The sequence below is a fragment of the Saprolegnia diclina genome (assembly GCF_000281045.1).
Source record: "Saprolegnia diclina VS20 unplaced genomic scaffold supercont1.21, whole genome shotgun sequence".
Lineage (NCBI taxonomy): Eukaryota > Oomycota > Saprolegniomycetes > Saprolegniales > Saprolegniaceae > Saprolegnia > Saprolegnia diclina.
The window spans coordinates 653,114-663,629 of record NW_008246088.1 but is presented as its reverse complement, the minus strand read 5'-3'; the positions used below and the strand labels follow the sequence as shown (position 1 = coordinate 663,629).

Genomic DNA, 10,516 nt, shown 5'->3' with positions numbered 1-10,516 from the left:
GCCAACGGGAGCGCGCCCGCCCACGCCTCCAAGAGTACAAGGTAGACGCACGAGCAGACGAGGCCAGCAGCGTGCAGTACCGTCCATACAACCGAGATCTCGTCGACGGCTTTGGCCCGGACGAGCCAAAGAAGCGGGCGGAAGGCGCAGAGCACGAGAACGACCCCGCCTGCGAGGCCAACAACATTTACACCGGCGACGATCGAGGCCATGGCGACCGTTGAGTGCAAGCGACACAATCCGTTGCAAGCTTTTGCTAACTCGATGTATCCTAGAAACGGCCACAGCGAACGGTCTGGAAGTGAGTACTTCAATGCCCTTGGTCGTACATGTAGCCATGCGAACTCTTGGTTGCACTCTGCTGATCTGTGTACATGAGGATTTACCGATCGGTTCGATAAATGCGGGGTCCTCCGAATGGGACAGTCCCCACCTCTTTGTTGCAAACTTGATTTTCGAAATGGAGTTGAATATCAATGAGGTAAGTTGCGTGATGCTTCTCTAGATCTTTGTCTGGCGTTTTCGTGCGACGGCCTTTTGAGTCGCGCCTGCCTTGACAGGTGTTGACTTCTTGACTGGCATCTTCGTCTTGGCTTTCGTGGTGGACCTTGCAGCAGCGCGGGTGGGTCTTGGCTTGGGCGTCGCCACGGGTTCGAGGTGCGAGGTATCAATGGGCAAGCAGTGCAGCACGTCAAAACAGTACGACTGCCACACGTGGCCGACCTGAAAGTGTTCGATCCACTTGGGATCAGTATACTCGACTTCGTACACGCCTTGCTCTAGCTGCCGCTCCTGCTTGAAGCCGCTGTAGACGAACGTGGCGTTCGTCTTCAGTGTTGCCGGCGCGTACGCTGTCTGCTCGACGCGCTTGACAAACTTGTGTGCATTTGCAGTCATCCAATCATAGTCGAGCGCTTGGCCGTTGGAGGCAATGGCAAAGTGCTCGTTGGCGTTCGAGAAACTGCGCTTGGGACCGACCGTGGCGTACGACAGAAAGAGGAACGGGTCTTCGTCGAGGAGGAGCACGAAGAAGGAGGCATCCGATGGCACCGTATGGCACCCGTCGTAGTAGACATTATAGACGCGGAAGACGACAATGCACTTGCCCCGGTGGACACGGACAACACGGATGCGATAGAGGGCGGTGGCCATCTTGGTGGCAACTTGAACTGTGCGCGCCATCGTATGCATAGATTGTTTTGAATGATGGTCGCAAAAGACCTACATTCACACATTTGCACCTTGATGCGCACGATACGTCAGGCATAGGGTACCCAGAGAACCCTTTACGTTAAATGCAGCGCCTCAGCTCAGTTAGTTAAGGTGCATTTGCTGATGAAGCAGGGTTATCGAGAGGAACACTACCGACAATCACAGGTCACCACAATAAAATCTAGTTTTCGCCACTTTCTCGTCGACTGCGACGTCATCAAGGACATGTGGGGTGCACTCTAAGCGGACACAGGCCCCTTGGGAGTGGTCTTGCCGACGACGCTCGCGGGTTACCTCTTCTCGATGCCCCATTCGGCCTCCAACAGGCACCAAGCTGCGTTTCGCTACTTGAACCAGAAGCTGGAGCGGTACACCTGCTTCTGCTTCAACGTCTGGCGAGTCCTGAATACTCGCATCTTTTGTTATAACCTACCGCGGCGCGTGTCGCTCAATGGCACTAGCATCATAGCCTCGTTCTAGAGCCCTGCAATCAAGAACACCGTGCTGACCAAGATGTGCGCACAACACGTCGACGAGTTAGAGTCGATCGGTTTTATTGAGGATCGTTCTTCAACCTCAGCCTACCTCCCCGCCACAGCGATCCGCAACGCCAAGCCGAACAGTCCAGCGCTTTAAACCCGACGCGGTTCATTGGCCCACATCAGTGTTGTTGTTCTGAAACTCTTGAAATGGAAAATATATTTCTGCCAAGAACCTTCCACTACAATCTAACTGGGTTCGTAAAGCATGCGTGTTGAAATAGCCGTAGAGACCTCAGCTAACAAACAAAGCGCCATCCGTTCCCTCCTCCACCTACTTTGTTTCCTCTTCTTCCATGCAGCCAAACTGCCCAGTGGCTGCACAAACACGCGCCGTGTATACGAGGCCTCTCGCTCTGTCAGCGTGCCACGTCATATGCGTATTTCTGGCGACATCCGATGTATGCTGCGCGCATGTCGCAGCCAAAACCGACGACGCTGGCCGAAACGATTGCGAGGCCTGGCAGCTTCGCTTGGCTGCCAAGAGCTCATATTTCCATTCACCACGCTCCAGCCACTACAGCCATGACGCTCTCGCTTGACACGATCCGCCTCGTCAAGGCCACGGCGCCCGTCGTCGGCGAGCACGGCTACGCGATCACGTCGCAAATGTACTCGACGATGCTGCCGAGCGACCCGAAGATCGCCGCGCTCTTCAACCCGACGCACCAAGTGGTGCTGCCGGGCGAGTCGCGCGCGCGCCAGCCCGCCGCCCTCGCCGACGCCGTCGTCGCGTACGCCAACAACATTGACAGTACACCGCCTCCTCATCTCGTGACCGTGCATTGATGTATGATCTGGTACTAGACCTCGGCGCGCTCACGGCTGCGGTCGAGCGCATCGCGCACAAGCACGTGTCGCTCGAGATCCTGCCCGAGCACTACGACGTCGTGGGCACACACCTCTTGGCGGCGATCCAGACGGTGCTAGGCGCCGCTGCGACGCCCGAGATCGTGGCGGCGTGGGCCGAGGCCTACGGCTTCCTCGCCGACGTGTGCATCGCGCGCGAAAAAGCGATCCGCGACGAGATTGGGTCGCAGCCCGGCGGCTGGTACGGCTGGCGCAACTTTGTCGTCGCCAAGGTCGTTTCCGAGTCGAGCGAGATCAAGTCATTCCACTTGCGTCCGGCGGACGACAAGCCGCTCGTGGCCTTCCGCCCCGGCCAGTACGTCGGCGTGCGTTTCGAGACCGAGCAGTTTACGACGCAGCGCAACTACTCGCTCTCGATGGCGCCCCGTACATTCCTCTTCTTGCACCAGCGAGTGTCGTCTTACACGTTAGTATCTAGGCAAGGACGAGTACCGCATCACGGTCAAGCGCGAGGGACCTGCCGCGTCCGGGTGTCCGATGGGCAAAATCTCGTCGTACCTCCATGACGACGTGCACGAAGGCGACACGCTGCAAGTGTCGGTGCCCTGCGGCGACTTTTTCTTGCAGGACGCCAGTGACAAGCCGATCGTGCTCCTTAGCGGCGGCGTCGGCATCACGCCCTTGGCCGCCATGGTCCACGACCTCCTCGACAAGAACGTGCCGAACACAATCCTATTCGTACACGCGGCGCGGTCGCCGGCCGTCGAGGCGCTTCGCGACGAACTCCGCGCGCGGACGGCAGACAATGTGTCGTTTGTGAGCGTGTACGGCTCGCCGGTCGACGGCGAGCGCCACGGCCGCCTCAGCGCCGACCTCCTCGACGAGATCATTCCCACCAAGGACGCGCACTACTACTTTTGCGGTCCGCCGGGCTTTATGCGCTCTGTGCGCGACATTGTCCTATCGCAGTGGCACATTCCGGCGTCGCAAGTCCACTACGAGTTTTTCGGACCCCACGACGCGTAAACGACTATAGTGCATTTACATCATATATATTTTGCGTGTGGACAATATTGTCTTGGATTTTGCCGTCATCCTTTATGACTTCAGTACATGCAGACGAGCACTTGACGGCACTCAACGCATTTCAATGTTGGTATACGTCATCGATGTTCGCCGTTGGCGGCGCTGGCACAGGTACCCGAGCCCAAGCATTCCCAGTCCGAGCAAGGATCCTAAAATGAACCCAAGACCCGAGTCCAGCGCTGCTGTCGTTGTGGGTGGCTCTATCGTTGGGAAATTGTCCATGGTTGTCGTGGGGGCCGTAGCGTTGGAGAGCGGACGCACGAATGTCTGAACGCTGGTGATGGCCAACTGGCTCGTGTTGAAGAGGACACCGTAGTGCCACAAGGTCGTCGCAAGCCACTCGGTCGCCGACGCGTTGAGAAAGAACGCTTGGGCGCTGAGCATGCTCGAGGGACTCGTCGTATGGATTTCGGCCATTAGCTCCGTGTGCGAGTCATTGTCGGCCTCGTACGGCGCAGTGTAGAGGGTGACGGGCCACGGCCCACTGCCGTTGGTCGCTTGCACCTGCGCCGCTTGGAGCAGCTCTGGCACATTGACCTCGTACGCTGCCCAATCGCTGGTGGAGATGCCTTGAACGGACAGACGAAGAAGTACGCTGTAGTTGCTTGGCGGCACCACGGCCGCGCTAAAGTCCCCCGGCACGATAGGTGCGCACGAGAGATGGCAGAGCGCCCGCGGGTTCACACCGCGCAGGCACTCGGAGACCGCCCACGGGTAGTCGGTATAGCATTGCCGCTCCATGCAGTGGAGAAGACCGGGTACGCAGACGCAGTCGTCGTAGCTGTACAGCCGACGGCACGCCGCAAAGTCACTCTGACAGTACCGACTGCTGCACGACGGCCGCGACCAGTACGTTGTCGCAGTAAAGACGACTACAATGGGCACGGGTCGCACGACCCAAAGCGGCGTTGGCGCCACGAACACATAATGCGGACTGGGTGTTGCAGGAGGCATATTGGGGCGAACGAGCGGCCTCGTTCCTTGCGCGGGTGCTGGCTTGGGTGCTGGCTTGGGTGCTGGCTTGGGTGCTGGAGCTGGCGCTGGTTTGGGTGCTGGAGCTGGCTTCGGGGCTGGTGCTGGAGCAGGAGCTGGCTTGGGCGCCGGCTTGGGCGCCGGCTTGGGCACTGGCTTGGGAGCTGGCTTGCCTCCCTTGGCCATCGCGCGCGAATGTCTATATTAGGGCTTGTCAGCACCCTATTACGTTTGCCTTTCACTCCTATTTCTATCAACACTTTGTGTTGATTATAAGTTCAAACTCGTATTTCTTAGAGTCTCGTGACGGTGCCTTCTTCTCGCCGGCGCTTGCGGTCCTTCATGCTCTTGGTGCGCGTCACGACGCGTCGCTGCATATCGACTTGCTGCAGATGCTCGCTCACGACCGCATCCCCGAGGTACTCGTGGCAGGACGGGTGTTCGTACAGCGCTTCGAGCGCCGAGAGGGTTTTGAGAATCGCGTTGGCTCCTGGCCACGGCCCCGCTGATGCTTCGTCCACTGCCAACGGCGCCTCCTGCGACGACTCGACGCGCAAAAGTCGCCGCTCCAAGTCATCGACAATCGCTTGCTTGAGAATGTCGTTCTCGGTAGCGTCGGCGTGCAGCCACGTCAGCAACTCGGCGCGGACGTCCAGCATACCGGGTGTCGGTGGGAACACGTGAACAAGCTCGTCGATGAGGTCGGCGTCTCGGTCGCCCTCGGGCGCCGGCAGCGGTTGATCGCTAAAGAGCAAAGTCGTCCGGCGCCACTGGTCTTGGAGGCGTGTAGGGGGAATGTCGTCCCACGCATCTTTGAGCAGCGCCATGGCCTCGACGATGTGGGGCGGCCGGCCGCAGTCGAGGCCCGCGCTGGGCTTGGTGCGGCCGCGCTCAATGCACTCGCGTACGTCGGCGTCGGGCTTTTCGGAAAAGCTGAGCAATTCCTGGATCAACCGAAACTTGTAGCGCAGCTTGAGACTCAGAAAGAGGTCGGCGCCCATCGGCACGTACAAGGCCGGTGTCTGCGGCGGCAGCAGCATCGTTGTCACGTTCTCCCGCGTAAGTTCGGCAAACTGCCCGCGCGAGTTGTCGAGGAGCAGCACGACAGGGCGTGACGTCTGGGCGCGCACGGATGGCACAAAGACGGTCTCAAACCAGTGCTTGAAGACGTTGGCATCCACGCACCACGCCTTGCCAGACGTCGCGTACGGGAGCGGAAACGTCTTGCTCTCGCGGTACCGCGCTGGCAGCGAGTGGCCGCTGACGTCGACGACGAGCGGTGGCAGCTTGTGCGACCCGGTTGCGTTCGCACATACGAGGAGCGTTGTCCGGTCTTTTGGCAAGAGATCTTCGATCCGCGCCTCGTAATGCGGGCAGAGAACGTCGTAGTGGGGCAGCCAGCGGTAGAAGAGGTCGGTGGTGTCCATGCTGTAGACGCACTCGGACCCAAACGACGCGAGCTTGACGCGGAGCGACCGGAGCTGGTCCAAGGTCGCGTCTGGTGTCACGGCCGACGACTCGAGCTTGGCGCTGGACGTCGTCTTGAAGCCATACCGGTTGAGAAAGCGGTAGTACCAGCCGTTGGACGCGACAAAGTTGGGAATCTGTGCGTGCGTGCTCAGGAGCAGCGCCTTCTCCATGACCTGCGCCGGCGGCACGACGATGCGGTGCGCCTCGAGCGCGTGCAGCCAGCGGTAGAGCTTCTCTTCGAACGGCTGCGCGATTGCCTTGGTACCGCGCTGCCGCCGATCACGGTGCGCGACGCTGCCATCGGCGTGCCGGCTGCGGATTGCATCCGCGTTGTGCGACAGCTTCGTGATGGCCGAGCCCGAGATGCCGTAGCGCCGGCCGAGCTCGACCTTTGTCATGCTCGGCTCGTTCTCAAGCAGGTCTAAGATCTCGAGTCGTTCCTTGTCCGTGAGACGCTTTGCCTTGGTCGTCGGCTCGGCCATCGTCGCAACTTAACGCCGAAATGGCTTTTTAGACCTGTGTCCAGTTGGCCTGTAATTTCACCCGCTTTTCGGTGTTCATAGCCGACTGTGCATCGCTAGTCGGCTATATATACTAGTATGCGGATGCTACCGCGCCCGGATATGGCGCACATTGTATCCGGACACCATCCGCAAAGATGGGGCTTGTCGTGGCCCTCTGGACGGCGCTGGCGCTGGCCGCGCTCTGCGCGCAGGCCGAGCGAACGTACTCGGAAGACTTGATGCTGCGGCCTCTGCCTGGCCTTGGTAAGGTCGCCGCCCACTTTAGCTTTTTGCACGAGGTCGACGGCGACACGGCGCCGAGCGCGCAGCACTTTGATGTGTTCCCCAAGCACATGCGCCAGGTCCTGCACAAGTTCAACGTCGATGAGTTCGAGCTCACGTTTGCGAATGGCCTATGGCGCCACGAGCAATGGGGCGATGCATGGGACGCCGCTCCGTTCGGCGCGCTCTTGTCCGCTGACGTGGCATCGCGCGACGACTTTCATGGCCTCGCGCAGGCCCTTGCCGGCATCTTCTCGGCGTCGCTCAACAAGATGGACGGAGCTGCTGTGCACACGCATGGCGCTCGGCTCTTCGAGAGCAACTTGCCGCGCGAAGAGCTCTGCACGGAGAACCTCAGTCCGTGGCTCAAGCTTCTGCCTTGCCGGTCGCACGCCGGTCTCGGCGCGTTTGTGCATCCGCTCCACGTCCTCGATAGCGACTACGTCTCGATGCGCCTTCGCGTCTCGCGGCAAGCATCCAAGCTCTCGCTGCACCAGACGCTCACGTTCGTCAAGCGCGTTGACGACGGCTGGTCGCTCGCATCGGCCCTCGGCGCCACCGAGGCGTCCATGTGTCTCTTAGCGACCGAGTCGTCGATCACGACCGAGCTCGCGTCCGAGAAACCGATGTATGTCACGACGCCGCCCGTGGCGGTTGAACGGTATCGCAACATCTACAAACACGTTGTACCGCTTGCCGGCCTCACGTCGGTGCAAGAGCCGTGGCTCGCGACGACACCGCCACCCGCGCCCAAGTCGTTTTGGCACGCGGCGTCCGTGCACCGATACCTCACGGGCTTTGGCCAAGTCCGTGGCGGCGTCGCGATGCGCCTCGTCAACAAGGACCCCAAGGCGCCGCTGCACATTGCATACAACGAGACGATCCCGTCCTTCATGCGCGTCTACTTTAGTTCGCTCCGCCTCGCTATCAACGGCCAGCGACTCGATGCAAACACGTCGTTTGTCGTGTTGACGCCGGCGAAAACACGAGGCGAGCTCGCCCACCTCCGTGTCGTGCTCACGCTGCCGCCGCAGAGTCGGCTGGAGCTCGCATATGCGTTTGAAAAGAGCTTTCTGCCCATCGAGTCGCACCCGCCGGACGCAAGCCGCGGGTTTGACGCGCCGGCCGCCAGTGTCCACGTGACGCGCGGGCGTCAAGCAACGGTACTGTACACGGAGCCGCTGCTCGTGCAGCTGCCTGTACCCGACTTTAGCATGCCGTACAACGTAATCTGCCTCACGTCGACGGTCGTGAGCATGGCCATGGGCTCGTTCGTAAACACGCTGCTGCGGCACGAGCGCAAGCGCAGCAACCTCGGGAAGCTCGTCCACGGCCTCAAGCGTCTCGTCCAGCGTCTACTCCGGCGACGCACCAAGGAAAAGACCGACTAGGAGCCTCTCAGCAAACTAAAAGGCATTCTAGTACGTGCAGTCCCTCGTCCCACCCCAACACACCCCAGCGCGCCACGGGTCGTGTGAAACAGTGTTTGGCGTCCCTGCCTATACAGCGTTTAATACAGTGTCTCCTGCGCTGACCCAGAGCGTGCCACGTACTCGTCGAACCAGCTGGTGTGGCTCGGTAGCGTGAAGAAAGCGGCTCCTTTCTTGGCAGAGACACTCGGCCGACAACTCAACGTCGCGACAACTCAACGTTGCGCAATGCTTGAAGACAACCGATCATGCTGCTGGCTCTTTTATGCCATGTATTGTCATCGAATAGTCATATTAGGTTAGGGAGCGATTAGATAAATTAGGGTTTCAGGACGGCGTCCAAGTAGGCGGTGACGTTGGCGTGGCCCGCGTCCGCCGCGGCCTTGCGCACTTCGGTCCACCCGCCGTGTCGAGTGACCCGGGGCACAAAGAATTTAACAATGTCGAGCATGCCGTGCATGGCCGCCGAGACGAGCGGGATCTGGACGTCCATGCCGTCTTCGTAGAGATACGCGCACATGTCAAACTGGCCGACGCGGGCGGCGTGGCGCATGGCCTCGATCTTGTTGTCGCAGTAGCCGTGCGTCAAGAGAAACTCGGCCATCGCAAAGTCGCCGCGGGACGCCGCCCAGCTCAGCGTGTGGGCGCAGCAGCCCTCGGTGCGGTTTGCATGGAGGTACTGGACGACGTCCATGTGGCCTTGAGACGCCGCCCACGTCATCGCCCACTCGGTGCAGCCTTCGGTCCGATTGTTGTGGAGGAAATCGATGGTCGCCACGTGGCCGTTGTAGCCTGCCATGTTCATACCGTACTCAGTCATGCCTTCGCGCCGGTGCGTGTGCAGAAACCGAACGACCTCGAGGTGCCCGTTGCCCGCCGACCAGTTGAGCGCCTCCTTCGTGCAGCCTTCGGTGCGCTTGAAGTGGAGGAACTTCACAATCTCAAAGTGGCCGAGGTTCGCCGCCCAGTTCATGGCTTCCGTCGTGCAGCCTTCGGTGCGCTGCTCGTGGAGAAACTGGACAATGTCCAAGTGACCGCCGCGCGCGCCCCAGTCCATCGCCAAGTGCGAGCACCCACCAAAGTCGTCTTCGTGGAGACGCTGGAGGATCGCAAAGTGTCCGGCCCACGCCGCCAAGTCCATGGACCGAAGCGACGTCGCCTTGTGCCGCCAGTGCACCGAGAGGTGCGCGACAAGATCGTCGTGGCCGTAGTAGATGGCGGTCTCGGTCACGAGCGGCGCGACGTCCGGCAAGGCTGCAAAGAGCTGCGAAAGCCGGTCGATCGAGTGGTCAGCGAGCCACGGCACGAGGAGCGCATGGAAGGGCTCGAGCTGCACCAGGAGGCGCTTGTCGAACGGCGTGTTGACCCATTGCTTGTAGTCAAAGCCCAGGAACGGACGGAGGTCCTCGAGAATGCCGTCTTGGTACGACGCAATGCTGCGGACGATGCCCGCGACGCTCAGTGCGCGCAAGGCAGATGACTCGCGCAGTGTCGACATGCGAGACGAGAGCGATACAATTGAAAAGTGAATGCGGATCAAGGTGTCAAGGCCGCAGCAGCTGGTGACGCCCACGTTCCAACGCGCCTTTCTTCGAAAACCCCGTTGGGCGGTTGCGCGCGGACGACGACAACCGACGACGATGACGACGACGACGACGACTGGTGCACTTTGTGGACCTCTTCTTCCCGCAAGCGAGGACGAGCACCAGGTCATTGCTAGCCTCACGCTGCTTTGGTGTGAGCCAGTTCAACGACAACCAAACAAAGTGACGGGTTGATTCTTCCAGCCAAAGGATATACCGTTACATCGAATGGCAGATCGTGCGGTAGAGAACCGAGCGGTGGGCCATAGCCAATAGAACTTACACTGCAAGTGCGATACCAGTCGCGGGTGGCGTGTTGAGTTGCCAGCTCGCTGGAGCGGGATCGAGTCGCAGATACAAATCGTCAGTTGTGATTCGACCCCGACAACTAAACGATTCTTCTTATGCATCGTCGACAAGCCTAGTGATGCGCTCGGGTGGGTGCCAAAGTGGGGGTTTCAAGGCCTTTGGTCCACCAAGGGTGTTTGCTACAGTATAATGGCGAGGTCTATCCACTGGGCCCACCACTGTGAAAGACGACTTTGTAGGCTTATCGTCGTTTTGCGAAAGACTTTGATTCAGTACTTGCGGAAGCCTCTCCTTTTCACTGATACCAGCCAGAGTACACA

The 10,516-nt window shown here is 60.0% G+C and overlaps 5 protein-coding genes across 5 annotated transcripts; 2 read left to right on the top strand and 3 right to left on the bottom strand.

Moving 5' to 3' along the window:
• Positions 1–501: 501 nt before the first annotated feature.
• On the bottom strand, positions 502–1,152 carry SDRG_07500 (hypothetical protein; the record flags this gene model as incomplete). The annotated part of the gene is made up of 1 exon (XM_008613337.1): positions 502–1,152. The coding sequence occupies one exon, from the start codon at positions 1,150–1,152 to the stop codon at positions 502–504; it is 651 nt and encodes a 216-aa protein (XP_008611559.1).
• A 1,035-nt stretch (positions 1,153–2,187) lies between these two features.
• Positions 2,188–3,655, top strand: SDRG_07499 (hypothetical protein). The gene is made up of 3 exons (XM_008613336.1): positions 2,188–2,505; positions 2,559–2,987; positions 3,040–3,655. The coding sequence occupies exons 1-3, from the start codon at positions 2,277–2,279 to the stop codon at positions 3,585–3,587; spliced, it is 1,206 nt and encodes a 401-aa protein (XP_008611558.1). The 5' UTR covers positions 2,188–2,276; the 3' UTR covers positions 3,588–3,655.
• Positions 3,656–3,698: 43 nt separating this feature from the next.
• Positions 3,699–4,805, bottom strand: SDRG_07498 (hypothetical protein; the record flags this gene model as incomplete). Its single annotated transcript, XM_008613335.1, has 1 exon — positions 3,699–4,805. The coding sequence occupies one exon, from the start codon at positions 4,803–4,805 to the stop codon at positions 3,699–3,701; it is 1,107 nt and encodes a 368-aa protein (XP_008611557.1).
• A 1,924-nt stretch (positions 4,806–6,729) lies between these two features.
• On the top strand, positions 6,730–8,415 carry SDRG_07497 (hypothetical protein). Its single transcript, XM_008613334.1, has one exon. It carries the CDS (start codon positions 6,748–6,750, stop codon positions 8,263–8,265), a length of 1,518 nt encoding a protein of 505 aa, XP_008611556.1. The 5' UTR covers positions 6,730–6,747; the 3' UTR covers positions 8,266–8,415.
• A 169-nt stretch (positions 8,416–8,584) lies between these two features.
• SDRG_07496 (hypothetical protein) lies at positions 8,585–10,081 on the bottom strand. Its single transcript, XM_008613333.1, has one exon. The coding sequence runs from the start codon at positions 10,016–10,018 to the stop codon at positions 8,624–8,626; it is 1,395 nt and encodes a 464-aa protein (XP_008611555.1). The 5' UTR covers positions 10,019–10,081; the 3' UTR covers positions 8,585–8,623.
• Between the last annotated feature and the right edge of the window lie 435 nt (positions 10,082–10,516).